Below are 21,915 nucleotides of genomic sequence, written 5' to 3'. Positions count from 1 at the left end.
TTTTCTTTTTCTTTTTCTTTTTCTTTTTCTTTTTCTTTTTCTTTTTCTTTTTCTTTTTCTTTTTCTTTTTCTTTTTCTTTTTCTTTTTCTTTTTCACTATCACTAATAACTGCCTTACTTTTAATTGTTTGGGCTGGAACTGACCAGACAAGATGAGTTCTTTAATCAAAATCAGCTTTCTTCTTTAAGGAAAACTGGTCTGGAAAACATTGGCTGAAGTCTTCACTTATTTGCAAGAAAATGCCTGAGGAATGTCTTGCTTTGCTCACATTGAAGACTTTCAAGGACTTTCCTTTGAAATGCTTGGGTGCCACAATGCACTGGAGCAGAAGCTCAAATCTTTGCCTCGTAGACAGGGACCCTGCCCCTTGAATGAAGAACCCTGAAAGCTCAGCCAAGTTTCTACGCCTTCAGAAAGCCTTTGCAGTTTGCACATACTCAAATAGGAATTTAGCAGCTAAGAATACCTGAAAATTCCTTCTCAACAAGCTTGAACCTTTCTCATCTCTTAATGTTTGCAAGACTCAGTCTCTTGCAATGGGTGAAATGAAAAGTTTTGGGGGAGAAAGGTGGTAAATACTTAGTGGTAGACATGACTGTAGAATCAAGATAATGATTTTGGTAGAAACATAGTGCATTTGCACTGAGCTGTCATCATGCTTTCACATGTGAGTGGAGCATCTTAAGACAGTTTGATGTAATTGCTAACATAGTGCATTATTCAACAAGAAATGAGAGATTTTAAGTGCATCAACAAAAGGAAAGGTGAATTTGTAAGAACATACAGAAGAATCACATGGATATGTCAGCTTTCATTGTACAAAAGAGAAGCAACATAACTCCTAGGCGTAAAAATCTGTCTTTTCCTATTACTTATTTTCCAAGGCTTAATGGTATATTAAAGCCAAGGGATAAGTATAAATTACATTTATTTTAGAGCATCTGATACCACACCTATCCATCTGTCTGACAAATAAAATCAAATTAATATCTTAATTTGGCAGAGCCTTCTCATTTTTTAAAATATGTATATATGTGTATCTTTTTTATATATTTAAATACATATAATACATACAATATATAATATATAAAAATATAATACGTATATTATATATATTTTATATACTTGTGTATATGTGTATATTTATATGTAGACATAACTCTAGATTTAGACTATTTAAACATTACCAAACTAATTTCATAATATTTAAAAATCAAACTGATAAAACAATAATGAAGGCATCAGTAGTATAATTAACCAGCAACACGATCTATGATCTAAAAATAAACCTGTGCCTTCTCAGAGCATTTACTATTGGAAATATTTCTGCACTTGTTTATCTGGAGCAGGAACTGGAGTGGAAGCAATAAGATGAAAATCATGTGCTGTGAGTAGCCCCAGAAGGAAAACCTCTGCCTGGTCAAATGGTAGCGGATTGCTTCTGGCAGCCGTGGGAGGATGTCACTCATGTCATCACACAAAGGCCCAGGCTGCTCTTTTCTGCTTTCCCATTATTTATTCTCTCCCCAAATGCTTCAGTAAATTCTGGCAATGAACATATTTTGGTCTGCTTTCGGAAGACAGAGATGTGAACCAACAAATAGTCAGACTTTATTAGGTTATAAGCCAATATAGACCTGCAGAATAATAAGCTGAAATGGATAAACTAATTCAAGGAACACAGTTTTAATGCTAAAAATTATGTTAATGAGATAACTTTAATCCTGTTTTACAGTTCCATAAAGAAGAGTTTTTCACAGCTCTGTGCTAATTGTTTCTGACAGGTAGTTCAAACTTAAACAGTGGTGTTTGAAGCCAGATTCCCTTTTAGCTTACATATTACAGGGCATCTATATATGTACCGAAGTAAAAGCTGGGAATTTTGTTTTGTTTTCTGTTAGCCCGTGATTTTGCCCATATTCTGTATTCTCCATATCATGACTGTAATATTATTAGATTTCAATAGGGTTTTTTTAGCTTCATTTTTGGATGACAGTCCATCTCTTCTTACTCTTTCCTTCTATATTGTATCTTTGTATTAACTAAATACCTGGAATTAGTTGTCGATTCCCAGAGCATGCCAGGAGACTTGTCTGGCAAGCAGCTGTATGGGGTGGGTTGACTAAACTTCCAGAAATCATTCAACATTCCTGAGCTTTGCTTTATTCTCAGAATAAAGATGACGAGTAGGAATCTGGGATTCTCTGTCATGGATGCGTTTGTCTTCTCATACTCAAGAAGTCCGTATCTAAATTATGAAACTGAAAGCACAGTTCCTTTGAAGTACATCAAAACCAACTCTTCATTGGAGAAGCATCAGCAGTCGGGCTCCACAGTTGCTGCAACAGTAGAATAAACAGCACATTTTATCTCATTTTCCTTCTCTGCATTAATACTATGGAAATCCCTCTAACGCGAGCACTCCCCCAATGTTTCGTGACTAATCCTCATGCCTTGGATTATATTCTTTTACAGTGGTGCCCCTCTCTCCAAATACCTTATTTATGTTTTCCAAACATGAGTAAATGGCTGTAGTCCCTTCTCAGTACGCTCTGTACAGCATCTCTTCCTTCAGAACTGTCAGTCCCTGTTAATCACATAATAGTACGATGCAAATGGGGAACTATAGATTGTAGACGGTGCCGTCAGAGCCTGACACATGGATGACAGGGGATTTTTGGCTTTTCAAGTTCTACTTCTCAGAATGAGTTCTCATTTGCCTTAAAAAAAGATTAAAAAAAAGGTTTATTTCTTTTTCTTCATATTGCTCAGGTTATTATGATTTTTTTCTCCTTTCACGAGCACTAGGAATATAGTTATTCTCCTCTGATACAGGCAGGACATTTTAATCTTAAAAATAACATTTTTGTCCTCACAGCACATTCATAGTCATGCTCAATCACACGCTGGGGATATAAAGCAGAGGGATCCAGGACACATCATTATGATAAAGGTGATAAAGATTTGTAGAGTGGTATGACATGAAAACATATAAAAGTCTGTTTTCTCCATCAAAAACACTTTTTCCTAGCTTGGAAGATTTAATACTGTGTCCTTCTGGAAGCACTTCTACTTTCTTCCAGATGTTAGCACTAACAGCACCTTTGGAAGAATTGCATGAGTGTTATCAGAGCCAGTTTTGAGATACACATTCTAGGACTCTTGTTTTCTTAAAAAAAAAAAAAAAAAAAAAAAAGGACGCTTCATACTTTTCAAGGGTAAAAACTTTTTCAGGAACGCTTTTTTATTAAATTCAGAGAAGTTATTAAAGCTTCAGCAGTAGCCAGAGAGGGATATTTTTTTCCCATACAGTGAAATTATCTCAGTGCTCTCCTCCGTTTGAAGGCTGCACTGTATCTCCCTAGGAAATACACCTTGACACCTTTCCTGCTACTCAAACATTTTCAGCAACTGAGATGAAATGAGCCTTGTTTCCTCTTGGTTTTAGTTACTATTGCGCTGTACCTGATACACTGACAAATATATTCCAGAAATATGTAACAAATGTACATCCATTTTATTTTTACATTTGCAAATGTAGGAAATGGTGAATTCCTCAGGGGCATACCACATTTTATCCTGTGTCTCCTGCTAAAAATAACTGTTGCTCTGCTTGCATTAAGACTTGTGGTCATTAAGGCCGCTCGTAGGATTTCACGTGCAAATGATTGCCAGAGAGCAAAGCTGTGGCTCGCGAGACATCTGACTCCCTCCTCTTAAAGCTGGTTGTGAAAATTGCATCTGCTTCATGGTTAATTTTTATTAAGGTCTTTGATACTTGAGGTTTAAAAAATGAGGGTTTCCTCGACTCCTTTCCGCGTTGGGTCCCAAAGTGCCGAGCCTTCTCGCTGACACTTGGCCTGTTTGTCTCTACCAGGAAAAATTTGTTCAGGACAAATGGGGCTCCCGTCAGGGTTGTCCCAGCAGCCCAGATCACTGCTCTTTGCAGTTCCTTGTCACATCACTTTCCTTTTTAAATCAGCCTGGGCTCTGGGAATGCCCAGGAGTAACTTCTATCAGCCCAGCCTTTGCGCAGGCCTCTTCCTTCCTTCCTTGCTAGATAAGGACACTCGCACACGTGGAGGAAGCATCCCACTTGTTGTCCTTCCCGTAGCCACTCACACAAAGCATCGGAAAACTGACATTAACCGAGTATCAAAATGCAGCCACACATGGGATTTTTTTTTTAATCCTGACAATGAATTATCGCTGTCTGCAGCAGGAAGAAGGCAATTTGCCTCCAGGTGCTAGTGAAAACCTTTAGGGAGCCTTTAATAAAAATCTTCAGAGAGCCTTGAATAGCTACCTGCAGCAGAGAGGATTTCCAGCTCGCTTCATTGGAAAGATTGATCTCTTGGGGTGTGCAGGCCTTGTTTCTGCTACCCCAGCAAGCGCTTTGCCCTCAAGGGATGCAAAATGGTGCTTCCAAAGGCAGCATTTGGGCTCAAACCTCACGCCACGATAATATTTCTTTCCCTCGACCTGCATTACGTGGCATTTTGAACCATGGTCAGTGTGTGTCACTAGCAGCGTTCCCCACAACAGTGCAGGGGTCTGGGGCACTTGGGCTCTGCTCGAGCCCAATGTTTCTTCCAGCCCCACAAGGTGCAGCAAGGTCAAGTGGTGGTGGAAACTGGGTTGCACGGGATTGTGCTTTTATATTTGGGGGGAGTTGATATTTTTTTCAAAAGCAGATTTTTTTTCTTGTTTTCTGCTTTTCCACATCTGGACCAATGCATTTAGACCACCAGAAAGCTTCTGAAATTGTGTTAAACATTCTGCTTCCTTGACAACCTCCTTCAGTTGAGGGTGAGATGCTCAGCTGAAACTCCAGTGGCTGTTATGAGCTGTGTGCTATCGCACTTAGGCATCTTGCTTTGCTTTTCTCTTGCAAAGCAGGATTTAGTGTGGGCATCAAAGGCATGAAATAGGATTTGAAAGTCTATAAAAGACATTGTAATTTGTCTGTGCTTGCTAGAGTTTTTCTAATCTTTTCTGATGGTGTTTCAGCACGCAATTGTTTAACCGTCTTATCCTTACAAATGAAAGAAACAACTGTATAGAATAAAGAATGGTCTGAAGTTTTTAATACTGTTTGAGAAGGGATTGTCATGAGGTAAAAAGGAGCATGTTACTAGATTATCTGATGTGTGGGTAGATTGTATTAAGTAAACTATACAAGATTCTGCCTGTGTGTGGAATACTATAAGTGAATAAATATTTTTTAAGCCTACACGCTCTAAACCAGTTGATATGGCATTAAGTGGAAGCATAATCATTCTTCCCTGTGTAATCTGGAAAGCCCAAACTGTTAATATCAGCTTTCCTACCCTGTTGTTTTGTTTTGCTATGAGAAGAGCTTGTCAGAGCACCTCCTGACTGATGTTCTCCCCAGGCTGGGATGTGCTGATGCTCTCAGCTCTGCTCTCTCTGGCTTGTGCTGGGTTTCTAAATGGAATTTGTTAGGAGAGTTTCTGCTTGTAAAGTCCTGAATTTCTTGGGACTTAGTTGCCTGAAAATCTGCATTTTCTTGGCACAGTGGCAAAACAATTTTGTTAGCAGCCTCTTATAGAGTATACACTTCTAGCAAACTTTTAATTTTAGTTTAAAATTGACAGGATGTAGTTCCTGCATTTGAATATGTCATCTGTACACTTTTTTTTTTTTTAATAGTAGAGATAAATGCCTACGGGCACGTACATCACTAACCCTTTTTGGGATTAAATAGAGGAGGGGTAAATTAAGTATTGATTAAACTGGATGGTTTAAGAAGTTGGCAGCTTCACTTATATGTAGCCAAACATCTGGTCTGAAAGGCTGTGTCGAGGAGCGATTTTCTTTTCTTGTTTACAGAAAAAAAATCTTTAAAAATTAGTCAGATTTGCTTTGGGGCCTTCTTTCTATTACACCCTTCTGTGGTGAATAAATGGACAACTGTACTCTATTTTTGGTCACTTCTGTGGCTGACTGTACAACTACAGTTGATCTGAAAGGTATTTTAATTTAGATGGAATTTCTGAGACTCGAACAGCTAATTTCTGTAGAAATATTCTATGAGGAAAGAGTTAATACTTCTGTGCAGATTTACATCTAGGACTTTTCTCTGTTGAAGAGTCTAATAGGTAGATGTAAAGTTCATGAAAGAATCATGGCGAGACAATGGATGTAAAGCAGACATAATGCTGTGGGAGCAGACCATCTCTTAAAGAACAACTGGGGCCTAGGCTTGAAAATCATTAAATGACATTTTAGCCTCACTGCCTATATCGCCTTGGTGAAAGCAAACCGTAATGCACTTTCTTTAATGGGCACTTGACTATCTATCTTGCTCTTGGAATATGTCAACTACGAAGAGTGATGCTGTGAGCACTGTGGGCCCGTCATAACCAGGAGGCCATTTCAAAGGTGAGAGCTTTCTCCAGCCTGAAACATCTATAATTCAAATTATTTCCTAGTTGTCATTTCTAAGGAGATGAGAGAGAGGAAGTCATCTGATTTCTCCTGGTCTCTTTATGATTTATACTATTACTGACCAGAAAATATGTAGGTTATGGAACTGCTTTATCAGGACAAATCAGTTTTGCTAATGAGTTACTTGAAGGAAAGAGACTGTTTTCCTCCAAAGACATTGTGCTAACAGATAAAAATATATGCAGCCTGGAGCCACTTGTAATCAATTTTATGCATTGCTTTTATTTTGTAATCTATTAGGATGCAGGAAGCCAACAAATAGGTTTTTTGCTTGGGAGCTGTGGCGTTACTGTGGCCTTGACGAGCGACGCCTGCCATAAAGGACTGCCTAAAAGCCCCACGGGGGAGATACCACAGTTTAAAGGTAAGCTGTGCTTTGGTCACCATGGCCCAGGCCGCGTGTAGCTCTCAGCAATATTCATCCCATTTGTCTTCTTTCAGTGATGTTAGACACGAGGTTGAGCTTCACTGGGACAAGGACCCTGGGGAACCACTTGCCACAGGAGCAGCCCTGTCTGCTGGGGGCTGCTCCCAGTTTTACTTCATGGTTTCACTATCAGAAATTCCTGTCCCTGCTTTCCAGCTGCCAGGGCTTCTCACGTGCCTGCCTGCCCGCTCAGCTGGCACCTGAAGTACCTGAGGTGGAGCTAGATTAAGCCATCTGGAGTCAGCAAGAAACATTTGTGTGATTCAGGCCTGGAGCTTAGTGCTGGGGTTGTTAACCTCTGATGGGAAAGCAGTAATAGGAGAGTAGTAATAAACTATTTAGGTCAATAAGAGCTTAAACTGGCCGGCCATTTCTTCAGGGATTATCTGAGAAGTCTTCGGTCTCTGGTAGCAACATTAAGAAAGCAGTCCTGTAAAGTCTTCTTTTCTCACACGATGCTGAGGATTAGCAGAAGCAATGTTAAGTAATGGTGACACACAGGCATTTGGGCCAAAAAAAAGCTTAGGCAGAGAAGAATTTTATCTTGTCATATCCAGCAGAAGCTCAACAAAAGCTGACTTTTCTTTGCGACCGTTTCTCAGGCTGGCCAAAGCTGCTGTGGTTTGTCACAGAGTCGAAGCATCTCTCTAAGCCACCTCGTGACTGGTTCCCACATATCAAGGATGCAAACAACGACACAGCTTACATTGAGGTGAGTTAATGAACATGCATCTTCTCTTTGAATCATTGCATCTGGCACTTCTGGATTAGATACTCATTCTCTGGTTAGAGAAGCAAAGAACATCCTGTTTTAGCCTATTAACAAGCAATATTTTCTAATAAATTATACTGTATATTGATTTCAGAAAAGTTAATGAAATGTTAAATTGCATTTGAGGGTTCTAACAGTAGTGTTTTTATGTCATCTAACAGGTTGTAAAACTATTATTTTAAATATGAACAATTTAGGTATCATTCACATTGCAGGCTTGCAAAATAGCCATTAGAAAGACAGCAAGTTTCAAAAAGAAACTTCAGTTCTCACATGAAAGGCCCTTTGAAAGAGAAGGAACTTCTTGCTGCAAAGCTGACTGGTCACCAGTTGCTTTGAGGGTCACGCTCCCTCCTGAAAGATTAGCACCAGGAAGGAAAAGCAAACAATCCTGTTAATTGTATTTTTCTCTTTATTATTTTTGCTTCCTTTCCTCCCACTTCTGCTTCAACTCAAATGTCTTAAATTCAGTGATCCTTGTATTGAATTTAAATGATTGTTCAAAGGTAATAAGTTCAAATGAATGGAGCAAAGACATTTCCTATCTTTTCATGGCCAGAATACTGAGTTAAAGAAGCAGAAATCCCTGCTTGACCGTCCTGCTAATTATCTTCATAATAATGAAAGATAAATGTTTAATTTACTTTTATTGCCACCAACAGATTTCAAACTCTTCCATAGAATTGCAAAACTTACCACAGTAATCAATGATGATTCTCCCACCTATTTTTCTTCTGCTGCTTTCTCATGACTTTTGCGTATTCTTGCAGTCAAAGCAGCTCTTGTATTTTTCATATTGCATGAAAACAATTCCATGCAGATTATTACAGCAGCACCAACAATGCCCCTCCTAGCAGTTCTTATCTCATGCCACATATGACACAGAAGGGAGAAGTTCAAGTTTATTAGTTTGCCTGTAAAATTTAACACATTAAAATGTGCACATTTTACAGACTGAACTAGTTTATTCTTTGCTAAATCTAGCCAATCTATCAGTCATTAGCATGAGTGGAATTCTTATAGTTATTTTTCACCATGTCTGTAATCAAATAGCTGAGAGATTCCTGACATCAAGCTTGGCAAGCTTCAGTCACAGAGACACACAATCTGCAAGTAGTATGTTTAAAAAATATAAAAATAAAAAGCCTCTCAAACTGCCTTCTTAAAACAGAGTCATTAAATGAGCCCATCATTCACCTACAGGGGGAACAAATGTACATTGACTCTTCCTACATATTTTTTTTCGTTTTAGTACAAAACATGTAAAGATGGAAGTGTGCTTGGGGTGACTGTCACAAGGATTGCACTGCTGACGCACTGCCAGGCTCTGACACAGGCGTGTGGATACACAGAAGGTACCCGAGACACTTCCCTGTCTTGTCACTAAAATCGGCTATGGACTGTGGTTTGTTCCTCACCTTTCTTATGTTTCACATAGATCTGTGTTAAAGGCTTCTAGATTTTTTTAAAAATATTTTTTTCACTACTTTTAATACATGCACACATGTTTAAAATATCTTTATGAGAAGTACCAAAGAGAAGACAAATAAGGTCCCAGCCAAGACAAATCCTGCAGTGGAGACTTACTCTGAAAGTTGTGTTCTGAGGTCATCAGTCATGTTCTACTGAAGCTTACTCTATTTCCTTCCTTTGAGTGGGTTTGCCTTGACTCAGTGCCATACTCTAGAAACTAAATTGTGTTTTGTTTTTATTGCACAGCTGAAACAATTGTGAATGTATTAGATTTCAAGAAGGATGTTGGTTTATGGCATGGGATTCTTACGGTAAGCATGCTTTTCTTTTATTATTTTGTGTGAATATTTGAAAAGAAACTAACCTAATATGCTTATTGCCTTCACCAGAGGATGTCCTAAGGTTTCTTCTAATACAAAATTTCCTGCTTTGAAAGTAAAAAATACCTGAATTACAAGCCATGGGTCTTTGCTATCGCGCTTACCGCAGAGATCTGAATAAAGATAGCAGTGTGTTTTAATGCCTTATGTCAAGTGCTCTGGCCTTATTTCCCCATGTCATTCCGATCTTACTGATGTGTATTTTTCAGATCAGACTTTATATAATAAACAAATCAAAAGCGTTAGCAGTTGCTTCTGTCAGAACATGACCCAGTGGCATAGCTATGGGTGAGGTTCTCCACCTGTGAGACTTCTGGCCATCAGGTGCTTCTGTTCCACTGGGTCACTGTTTGGGACTCCAAAGTTGGACAGATCCTAGATGCTGTGATTCCCAGGGAGCCCCTTGACATTTCCCATGCAATATTATGCTGCCTCTAATATCAAAGGACAGTCATAAAACTTCTGGGACAGGAACATTAGGCATCATTCCCATAAATGTATTACAGATCCAGTTCTATCACTACTGTTGGAAGTAAATATCTGACAGAGCTTTCCTGTGGCTTCCTTTGCTATTAGTGTTGGTCTCAACATCCTCTGTTGCATGTGACTACTTTTCCTGTACCAGCATTTGTGCCAGACTGGAAAAGGAAATATCGTTTGTGGTCTCCATCCTGCAAAGGTTTAGATATCTAATCCAGCACAATATTTACCTGTGTCAGGAACTTGGTTTCTTAAGCCTGTTTTCCAACACAAATAGCATTTAACCTGCTGCTTTGAGTAGGGATTGCTAACCCTCAGAATATGACTTTTAAGTGGAAACTGAGGCAAAGCAGCAGCTCATTTACTGCTTGTTCAGTTTAATAGATGAGTGATTGCTAAAGCAAATGACTGCTTCAAATTGGGAGATCTGTTTTTTTGCTGCCACCGGCTTCACTTTTCCTAACCTTGTTAGGAAATATATAGAATTAACCCACTCTTGAACAGGACAAAGAAAAAAAAATGTTTTCTGTTAAAATAAATTGCTCCCTACTTGATCTTTAACAACACCTTGTCTACTGTTTTTTTTTCCCCTATTACTTTTAATAGTTTTCAGTCATTGTAAATGTGAACTTCTTCAGATGCATGTTGCTGTTTTTTTGTGCTTGTGAACCAAAAATATTCATATGATCTGGAATGTCTCAGCATTTGGGTTAATGTTAACCTATGCAGCAAACATGGGCATTGGTCACTCAGACGCTATGCAAACTTTTGTATAATTTTTATAATTTTGCTATGTAAATAGCTGAAAGTATTGGTAGGAAGAAAATCCTTTTAATTTTTTTCATGTCAAAGTTACAATCTGATTAGTCTGTATTGCTCTTCCTTAATTACAGCATTATAAAATCGTGGGTTAATTTCATCTTAATGCAGGTAGCTTGATAGGAAAAGAAATGCCCCTCTTGACAATAAAGCAAGCACAGAGCAACGAAGATAAAATCCTCTGCCCGTAACACAAATAACTAATTTTTGTGATTATTGAGTAAAAAGCATTTATTTGATTTGCTTTCAGAGTGTCATGAACATGATGCATGTTATAAGTATTCCATATTCCTTAATGAAAGTGAATCCTCTGTCATGGATACAGAAGGTCTGTCAATACAAAGGTAAGAATATACAAAGGTACATTTTGAAGTTAAAATCAAAAGGACGAGCTCCTGATGCACTTTAATGAGCTGTAACTACAAAAGCTGCAATCTGATATACTCATAATCTTTCCATTCTTATTGCAGCAAAGGTTGCTTGTGTAAAATCCAGGGACATGCACTGGGCGTTGGTGGCACATCGAGATCAGCGAGACATCAACCTTTCCTCCCTGCGCATGCTCATCGTGGCTGATGGTGCAAACCCATGTAAGTGAGGTGTCCTCAGGCCAGCAGGGAACAGAACTTGTCTTGCTTTTAAAGCTTCAATCCGCAGTCATATTAGCTAAAATGTTTATCAAAGCATAAGGTTTGTCTACTGCAAAGTACACAATTTATAGGAACAGTAATTAATTTTAGATTTTTTAAAATACATTTTTCTTTAGCTAATCCTGAAGCAAACTTGATATTCCATATAACGTAAGTTGCAGTAAATCCAGTTTTGTTTGACCTGACAGCTGTATGTAAAGATGGAAGTAAATGACTTTGAGCTATAGAAAGGATTGGAACATTTGCTTCTGAGTGATGGCACTCAGATGTAAATGTAACTGAAAATTTGGAGGGAGTTATAGAGTAGTTATACTACTCCAGAGAACTGCATCAGGATCACTTCATGACAGTTAGTAGTGTGGACTCTCTCTATATATTATGTAGTACAGTGAGGTGTAGATGTCCTGCTTTTATATAGTAGCTTGCTAATTTAAATCTTTAATTTGCCTCAAATCAAAAAAAAAAAAAAAGAAGTAATGAGATTCGTATTGTTTATCTATCAGCAATGGCTTTTCTACATAAGCATAGTGAGAGGATTTTATGATCAAAAGTGAATCTTTATTCCCTAGCGGTTACACAACCGTGTATGTGTGTGTGTATATATATATGTGTGTATTCCTCAGTGTTGTATAGGTCATTTTTAAACTTTTTGTTCTGAAAAGCCTATATGTGCTTTAACTATGTCTGTAGTTTGAATAGCATCAATTCAGAATTTAGGTTTATTTTTCTCTTCTGATTTTTTTTTCTTACCCCAGGGTCTATTTCTTCCTGTGATGCATTTCTCAATGTCTTCCAAAGTAAAGGTCTCAGACAGGAGGTCATTTGTCCCTGTGCTAGCTCACCAGAAGCTCTCACTGTGGCTATTCGAAGGTACTGTTTTACAAGAGCTCAGTTAAACACACTGTGGATTATCTATAGTAATTTGAGAAGAAATGAAAAAAATATTACAAGATTGAATCTGCGTTCTTAACTTCTGAATGGCACTTTTCAGATTCATTACGTTTGTGTCCAAAGAAGATATATGAGCTGAATTTGGAGAATAATGATTTAGCTTCAGAGTACTTCATAACAAAGCACCCACTTCTGTAATATTGTCTAATTTTAAATGAAACAGATTAAAATGCAAAAGCTCATTCTGTGAAAAGACAAGGAAAAATGCCACCATAAGCATAAAATTAATTAAAATGTAGGAATTCAAATAGAATTGCTGTAGAGGAAATTCGTGCTTTAAAATAGTGTGCTTAAATAGAATTATGACATTTGCAGGGTTTTTTTTTTTTTTTGGCTACCCTGTTACTTCTTAACCATTATAGACTCTCAGTAGTCATCTGGAAGTTTACTTTAAGTCTGTGTGATTTGTGCCTAAAAAGGAATTTGATAAACTCTACTAAAACCAGTAAGCCTTATGTACATGAATGTCAATATGAAGCAGTCACCTGTCCTGAGCAATGTGACACACAGTAAATTACATAACTGTTGTCTATTTTGGCAAAATTGTTCAAAAACTTTCCCTTTAATAGTTGGTACTTTGTTTTTACATTCAAATTCCTACAGCCATTGTAATTTTTTACATGTTAAAATTTGTAGTATAAAGCTAGAAAGCTCTCCAGTAGTAGTAATAAAACATTTCCTGCCACAAAGTTTAAACTATAATGTCAAGTGAAAATTAGCTTAATTTTCAATTAACTTTCCAACAAGACATCACAGGAAGAAAGACAGAAGCCAAGAATGTGGTTGTCTTTCAGGCACTTCATTATTAATTTTAGAAGTCTGAAAATTATCCCTCAGTGACTCATCCTGTCCAGGTTAGTCTTCCTTCATAAACTGCACTGTCTTAGGGAGCACTTAGGTCAGCTCTACCAGCCTCAAACCATTTTTAAATTAACAAGCATTGAAAGCTTACATAAAAAGGATATTAGCACATAAAATAGTTGGTGATTCAAAAAAAATAAAATCTTCAGTGCCTCACTATGTTATTGTTAAGCTGTTCTTACTACCATGACCATTATTGACTGCATACCTTTCTGTAAAGTCTGTGTAATGGTAGGATAATACCAGTGGAACTTGGGAGCTTTAGTATTTTTTATTTTATTCAAGCCATCTCCACTGACAGTAGAGTCATTATCATACACGTTCCAAAGAGTTACAGCTGAAATATGCATTAAAATGACTCCCTAGAGATCACAGATCCAGAAAACTCCCTGTTAATGCTCAAACTCTTTCAAAATGTATGGTGTATTTTTACTGATCTTCCTACAAGACAGAATAACAAAATCAGTGCTCTGTTGAAATACCTTTTTAATTTAGAAAAAAAGAGTAATAGGCTCTTGTATGTTTCATTCTTAGAATGAACATAAAGCTTAATATTTAAAGGAATAGCTCATGCAAATAATGGTCAAGTTATTTGTGGTTTTCCCCTTTGGTTTTCTGCACTGACTCTGAACTTGCGTGCTTAAGGGAGTTCCAAAATTCAGATACAGATCTGTTTCCATTTAAACTAATGACAGAAACTAATGTTTAAATTGATTGCCTCTGCAAATGGTAGTGTTATTTGTCTTCAGAATGCTCCACGAGCATTCAGTATGAACAAATAAGCTTTGAACAAATACAGAGAACAAATAAACACACATTGTCCCCATTTCATAGTTGAGGAAACTGAGGGGCAGCTTTGTCTGGTGGGTTACCAGCATTCACTGAACACATGAGGTACGTGTAATTATACTCTTGTCTCGTTGCTCCCTTCTCAATCACAAGATTTATCTTGCTTTGACTCACAGGCATTCTTAAAGAATTTCAAATCCCCCTTAGAAATGCTGAATGTGTTAAAACAAATTATACTTTAAAATGGGGCTGTTTGTAACCCATCTTCTTTCCAAGTGATTTCCCTCCTTCTGCTTGGCAGAGATGCTCAGTTTGGGAATGTTCTCAAGTGGTTGTCATGGATAGTACAAAATAAGATAGGTTCCAGGGTTATTCTTGATAAGATGCCTTGTAAGAGCACTTAGCTCCCTATTTCATTCCTGAATCCTGGTTCTCTGTGTTCCCTGACATGCTCCTAACAGGCCTGGTGCTTCCAGCTTCTCTTCCTCCCACTGTTCTTGCTGGGTATACAATCAGGGTCTTTCAGATCAGCTCCTGCTCACTTTCTTAACAGCCTTTAGATATGCAAAATAACTCTACATATGCGAAAGTCTAGGTGGCCTCTCCTCTTAAGAAATTTGTGAGAAACTGTGTGTGCCTGGTAGAGCCTGGCATTCTGCTTTCATGTTTCAGAGGTCCTGAATAATAAAAAGTGTTTTGAGGGGCAAGGGTGAAGGAAAGTTGGTCAATAATGTGCTTGAAAGTTCCTTTTATATGATGGGAAAGTTATTTATCACAGCTGCTTGTTTACTAGCTCCATTTGTTATGCTCTAATGCATTTTCAAGAATGCCCACATCCTTCTTTGTTGACAATGTCACTTGAGAAATATGCCTCATAAAACCTATTAATTGAAATTTATAGTTCCCATCACTGCCAGTCTTACATGAGCATGGTTGGCTACGGCCCATCTAGTATTTCAAGCACAGTAGAGGAGAAATGTCATGTAAAAGGACATTGTCTGAGAAGAAATACTCATCTTATAATGGATTATTTATGAAAAATTCAAAATCTTGAAGTAAATATTGGCTCTTTTATCAACCTTGAAAAGAGCTGGATTCTGTCTGCTCTCCATGGATGCATTATCTGTAACCAAATCAGCATCGTGTTAGCCTCCAGGTTTGCATTTGCAGTATAGAGAGGTATAAGAGTGTGACATTTGACTCTGACTTAATAATTCGCCTGGGTCAGCATTAGTTTGCTCAGGCAAGCCTATATGTGTATAATTGTGTTCACTGATACAGCATGCACTTTTATACTGCAACAGGTTGGCACACAGCTCGTGCAATGCTATGGATTATATAGCGTGTGGGAACTGATTCTGAGCAAGCCAATGCTCAGAGCGTACAGAGATGCTGCGTCCACAACGTTGTGACCCTGAATAGGGAATGTGTCATTGTTTTCATTTTCATGGGGTAATTTAGAATATTTTTATTTAAATTTTATGCATTAAAATAAAGACGGTAAAGTGCAATAGTGGTCTGATAAGAATAGGGAAATGTTGACATTTGCCTGATAGTGCCTCCTGTCCACTCATCTCATGAACTGCGTTTGCAGGCCGACAGATGACAGCAATCAGCCCCCTGGCAGAGGAGTTCTGTCCATGCATGGTCTCACTTATGGAGTGATTCGAGTGGATTCTGAAGAAAAACTCTCTGTTCTTACTGTGCAGGACGTTGGCCTAGTGATGCCAGGAGGTGAGGATTGGAGCGACTTTCTTTAAAACTTTTTATGATCCCCACTGTGAATGGATTAATTTAATTAATTTACTGTACAAAATCATCGATGGTGGTACTTAGCTGTTAGACATAGGGTTTAGGATTGTAATAGGTATACTTCAAAGAAGTTTAGTCCAAAACATTACGTAGCAAAACCTTATGATTTTGACATCCTAAGGTTTTCCCGCTGTATTTACCTCAGTGGGTAAATTAGCAGCACTTGAACAACCTGGCACTATCAGAGCATCAGTTCCTTAACTATGACATAGTGATACAGGATTTGCTGAACAGAGCTGTTTGTGTTGATAAATTCAGAATGAAGCCTGTGCTTCTAAAGGTGAAGATAAGATTTTTTGTCTTATTTTAGATTTTAGATTTTTTAGATTTTTTTCTTATTTTGGACTAGATGACCTCTGAGGTCCCTTCCAACCTTAAGCATTCTATGATTTTAAGTGAAATGTTATGGAGGCTGGAAACGATAGCACTGTTGTTTCTCATAACTGGATCTCTGATAATGATAATAGTAATGAATAAAATGTAAAATAGGCATCTTCTTCTTATAAAATTTTAGTTGAACAACTTAAAATAAAAGAAGATAAGATTGGTTGTTGTCTAATAGTTATATAAAATACTTATAGGTGTAGCATCATGTGCTTCATACTACAAACTCTGATAGGAAGAGTACACTCTCCTTTTGATCCCTAGGGAGTGTGAAAGCTCCTTCATGATTCCTTATATTAGCACTTAAAAGTGATTTTGACTTGTTTCTGGGCTCCTCTGTTCACCATATTGTCTTTCAGTTGCAAAGTCTATGTTCATGCCGGACGTCTGGTAGAGGGATGGTAGCTAAATCAGCACACCTGATTCTGATTCCCATGGCTCACACATAAAGCTGCCTCTTCCTCACACCAAGGCTTTCTGATCCCTCTGCTTTAGTTTCTCCAGCCTCCATAATACTGCAGAACTAGGGGGAGGGAAGCCAAGCTCTGAGGAATTCTTAGCAAAACAGGGCTGGTTTGATGGAATATTTTAATGTTTCATATGGTGCCGTTCTGGGAGAGGTGAATTTCCTGGTTGCCTGTCTCTCTCCAGGGCTGTAATTATGATCAAGAACCCATCTAGACTATTTCATATTGCACCAGCTGGACCAAATCTGGTTTTCAGTATGTAGAAGTGAGAACACAGTCACGCTTTGCAGAGATGCTACCAATCAATTGATATTTTAGAAAGCAAGGCACATGAGATGTTGATTTTCAGTGTAAAAATGGGGTTTACATAAAACTCTTCTCATTCTTTGTGTAAATACTAGTTTGTGTAAATATTAGTTTAATGTTAAACACTGTAATGGTTGAAGAACTATTTGTTAGACATTAGTATCCACATATAATTTATTTGCTTGCCACTTCCCCCATAGTGTCTTTCCCAGAGCATTTGTATTATTCTGTATTCAGTTTTATAATATTTTCTAAGGTTCTTTGCTCTTCCCTTAGCTATAATGTGCTCAGTGAAGCCAGATGGAATTCCTCAGCTCTGTAAAACAGATGAAATAGGAGAACTCTGTGTATGTGCCATTGCAACAGGTACATCGTATTATGGACTCTCGGGCATGACCAAAAATACTTTTGAGGTAAGAGGAAGAGAAATTGCTCTACAAAACCCCCTCCTCTTAGCTCTTTCTGTTACAGGATATTGTTCTACATAAAGTATTATCAGCAATAATGTGTGCTTGTGGCTTTGTCCTTGGTTACTATAGCCAGATAATCAGCACTGAAGCCAGTTTGATTAAGCTCAGTAGCAGATCCTTTATACAGGATCCTGACAGGTATCTTCAAGATATACCTAAATAATAAAGTTTCCTAATTAGCCCCTTCCTGTTTCTGTTGGAATTGCCTTAAGTGAAAGCTTTTTTTTTTGCTTTTTGTGGGATCTGTTTCTCAGGATGTCTCAGAATCATTGTAGACTGCTGTATTTAAAGCTCTCTTTTACCTGCTCACTTCTTTAACTTCTATTGAAGCCAATATGAAAGGCTGGGCAACTCAGACAAATTGTGAGAAAACTGAGCAGAAAATGTTCTTAAATTAAGTTTTGATCCTTCTTCCATTATTATTTGGGGAAAATGTTAAAAATAATGCATTTACATTTTCTTAAAAAAAAAAACTCTTTTAATATTGCCAAACATTTTTTTTTCAGTCTAAACATGGGTGAATTCTCCAGCAAAATGACTTCAGCTTCCAGTAGGCAGCAGATCTGAATATTGTAAGCACTATATCATAAGTAATCAGGGGAAGCTGATGGAGGTAGCTTTCCACCGTGCTGTTGAAGCCAGGAATCCTACCATGCTGCTGTCATGTGAAGTTTACTGATCCCCACTGTTGTGCTACAAGAGCAATAGCATTCCCCAGTGTGAGCAGTAATCCCAGATTTGACAGATTTTTTTTTTTTTTTTGGTAGAAAATACTAATTTTGGAGTTCTTGCTGTAAACAATCACTCATAACTGATAACTTAGGCTTGCAGTTTAGCAGGGCACCGCTTTATTCTTAACTGTAAGCTAATAAATTTCTATTGACTTATCAGGGACAATTCATTCTTAAAGTAAAGCACGTTCTTAAAGACCTTCTTCCATTGGGACTTTGTTATTATTATTATTTTAGTGTCTAATTCATGTACCAGGGAATAGAGTCAAAGAGTTTTGAGTTCCTGAGGTGAATTATGGCTGAGGATGTAGAAGCATTAAATCTGTTCAATAATAGTTATCCATGTGCATCCGAGAACAGAATTTGACCTTTCTTTTCAGATGAGCCTTGAAGGACACTATTTCCATGGTCTTCCACTTAAATAACCTGCATTTTGGCTATTTCAGTTTAAGAAAGAGACAGCAGGCAAATGTGGCAATCCAAAGTAGCTCATATAGCAAAAGGATAAGTCCATGGTATTTATGATGAGAAAAACAGATAAATTGTCCTGAGTGGAACTCCATCCTAGAAAGCACACACTGACTGTTCCAACTAACTCTCTAAAGGGTCTCTATATGGACTGTATTTTCATTTTTAAACAGACAACATAAGGCATTAGCAAGCTGTTGTAAGGATAGTATTGACCTTGAATAAAAATGTAGTAAGCCCTAAGAGTCACTAATGTGCAGTACATTAAAATAGCTTTACTTTCTACCTGTTTATCTTTGTGTAGTGCTGGAAATGAGCAGGAGATTCTGAAAGAATCTCCACATTAATACTTAGTTTTATCTTTGAAGTCCCCAGTGCATACGAGCTCATGTTAATTTAGCTGTACAAATCTTTTGCTTGCCTCGTTATAGCTTTTTGTTTGTTTGTATGCTGTAAATGATTTCCAGGGTCAAAGTTAGGGAAAATCTGTATGGAACCAGAGTTGGATTCTACTTGCTAAACCTCAGGCTTCTAAAAATTACCCACCAGTGTTTAGGGGTTCCCTCTTACTCCCTTAGTGGTCAGTGAAAAGAGCATCACCAAAGACCCATTTATTTCACTCCGTAAGAGCCATTTGAGAGAGAATACTTGAAATACGGCAGAATTAAAGACTTGGATTTCTGTTTCTTACAGGTATTTCCTATGACCAGTTCGGGTGGCCCTATCACTGAATATCCTTTTATAAGGACTGGATTGCTAGGCTTTATAGGACCAGGTGGACTTGTGTTTGTTATTGGCAAAATGGATGGTTTGATGGTCGTCAGTGGAAGAAGACACAATGCTGATGATATTGTAGCAACAGCACTGGCAGTGGAACCAATGAAATTCGTCTACAGGGGGAGGTTTGGTCCTTTCTTTTTTCCTGTTAAATAAAAATAATTATTTTTTGTAGATTCAGAATCTACACTGGACTTTCTGAATGTTACTGGTATCAGTAAAACAGCAATGATAGGAAATTTCTTTGCAGTTTCCCTACACAGATGTTTATATGGTTAGAATGAGAAGAGAGCAGATAGGACTGTTGTTGTGATTTGTTATGGCTTTCAAAATTTCCAGGTCATCAGTTAATTCGGAAGGACTTGGCTCAACAAGAGCCTTCCTTTCTGACTTGAACATGTCCAGTGAACTGGAGTTCTTGAACAGGACAACTGTTCTCTGACTCACCTTCCTAAGATGCTGAAACAGGAGGCATCTAAAACATCTGAATAGGCTAATGCAGCACCATGTGCTCATATGTGATCATAACATTCCTCTCGCAAAGTAATGTTACAGTTGCTTTCTTTTAAGGGGCTGAAGAAGGTGCTTGGATTGATTGTTATATAAATATGACAAAATCTTAACCACACACTTGGCATGACCCAGATCTAGTGCCTTTCTCATGAACCTGAGAAGATTCACACCTCCAGGCCTACCAGATTATTAATGTGATTCTAGAACAAGGCACCCTATTCCTCCTCTTGAAGTTATGCAAAAGTATTCACGTTGCCTTTTTTTTTCTCTAAAAATTACAAATTGAAGCACCAAACATCTGAGTAGTAAGTAACAAATCACAGTTATGAAGGATTAACTTAGAAGTTTGTTTTGGTTTATTTTGCTTTGAAATCTGCCCTGGCATTAACTGCTGTTCTCCTCTCTCCTATAGAATAGCAGTGTTCTCGGTGAGTGTGCTACACGATGAAAGGATAGTTATTGTTGCTGAGCAAAGGCCAGATTCCACAGAGGAAGACAGTTTTCAGTGGATGAGTAGAGTTCTCCAGGTAATGTTCTTTATGTACATTTGGAAGCTATTTCATCCTGCCTTCTATTCTTTGTATTGATCTTTGAGTCCTCTAATAACCCAACAATTGTCTTTGAGTATTTGTAAATCCACCTTCACTTGCTCCTAATGAACACAAAATTAAATTATTCTGAGTGATGGTTCTTATCCAGTGTGCACTTACCTTTTCTACCCCCTTTATTCCTGCATGGGAGCATGAAGAGTAGGATGGCACCAGTTGTTCCTCCAGTCCCTCTCACTGCATATGATTCACTAACCTTCTCAAATTTCTGAACTTCTTGAAAAGAATCAACACAACCAGTAGTAGTGAATTTTCTATTACTGGACCAGAGTTCTGACTTTCAGCATCTCTGTTGCCAGCAAGTCTTGCTGAGCCTTTTACTGAGCTTCCACATCAGGGAGGTTTTCACTAGTGCCTGTACATAGAGACTGGGCTTACTCATGGAGCAGACACAGCTTCAGCTATTAAAGAAAAAGTTTCTATTAAAAAAAAAAATACTTAGAAGGGGATCACAAAATGCCGTTCTGAAACATCAAGTCCCAGTGAATATCCCAGAGAACACCAACTGCAGTGTGTGGTAGATAGTTTTGACCTGAGATCATCTTTAAGAATGTGATATTACTCTACTTGCTTATTTCTGAGTATGAGGGACCAAAGTCCTAATTCAGGAGGATTTTCTCATCGCCTTGTGAAGCAGTGCCACAGTCTTCATATGGTATCAGTTCCTCAGTTTATTTTTTGATCATTTAAAAGTATGCTTTCTCTTATAAAGAAATCCTGGGACTGATATGTGACTTTTTAAAATCAGAGTGGGTAATTCTCCAAAGGAATGTTGAATATACTTGAGTTGACAGTCCCTAGTAGCTGTGTGAACATATACAGTCCATGAAGAACATTGAACACACACATTCATTCACCAAATTTGACTTTTTTGGATGCCGGCTGTATTGACTATCTTCATCTCAGCTTCTGCTCAACAAATTTTGACGTACTTGACAGATACAGTCTTCTCATTTGAAAGAGGGCAATCCTTTTCCTAAACAAAATGCAGTAAGAAAACAGGAATTAACTGAAGGAATAACAAGGGAATAGAGTAGGATAGGGTAGGATAGGGTTACAATAATATGATTACTTCAAAGAGTAACAAATAAATGTAGTTTATGTTCTTACTGCCAAAACCTAAAGAATCATAGAATCATAGAATACTTAAGGTTGGAAGGGACCTCAGAGGTCATCTAGTCCAACCCCAAAGAAGTCACTATCAAATAGTTATTGGCACTGGCTTGGAGCTGATGCCATGGAACTGATGAGCTAGTTCTCTGGATTCCCTTTTAGGAGTTTATAGTGCCCCTTGTTTAAGGCTGA

The 21,915-nt window shown here is 37.9% G+C and overlaps 1 protein-coding gene across 1 annotated transcript in view; it reads left to right on the top strand.

The window, feature by feature from the left end:
* DIP2C (disco interacting protein 2 homolog C) overlaps positions 1-21,915 on the top strand; it is a 134,799-nt gene that overhangs the window by 52,863 nt on the left and 60,021 nt on the right. Inside the window, exons 11-21 of the mRNA XM_026053001.1 lie at positions 6,713-6,836; positions 7,502-7,611; positions 8,924-9,026; positions 9,391-9,455; positions 11,074-11,167; positions 11,294-11,413; positions 12,229-12,343; positions 15,669-15,808; positions 17,320-17,456; positions 19,406-19,614; positions 20,415-20,529. Coding sequence (XP_025908786.1) covers positions 6,713-6,836; positions 7,502-7,611; positions 8,924-9,026; positions 9,391-9,455; positions 11,074-11,167; positions 11,294-11,413; positions 12,229-12,343; positions 15,669-15,808; positions 17,320-17,456; positions 19,406-19,614; positions 20,415-20,529 — 1,332 coding nt within the window. The remainder of the gene's footprint in view (positions 1-6,712; positions 6,837-7,501; positions 7,612-8,923; positions 9,027-9,390; positions 9,456-11,073; positions 11,168-11,293; positions 11,414-12,228; positions 12,344-15,668; positions 15,809-17,319; positions 17,457-19,405; positions 19,615-20,414; positions 20,530-21,915) is intronic.

Source organism: Nothoprocta perdicaria, unplaced genomic scaffold (assembly GCF_003342845.1).
Source record: "Nothoprocta perdicaria isolate Ctin4 unplaced genomic scaffold, notPer1 scaffold_95, whole genome shotgun sequence".
Classification (NCBI taxonomy): Eukaryota; Metazoa; Chordata; class Aves; order Tinamiformes; family Tinamidae; genus Nothoprocta; species Nothoprocta perdicaria.
This window is presented reverse-complemented; position numbering and strand designations above follow the sequence as displayed.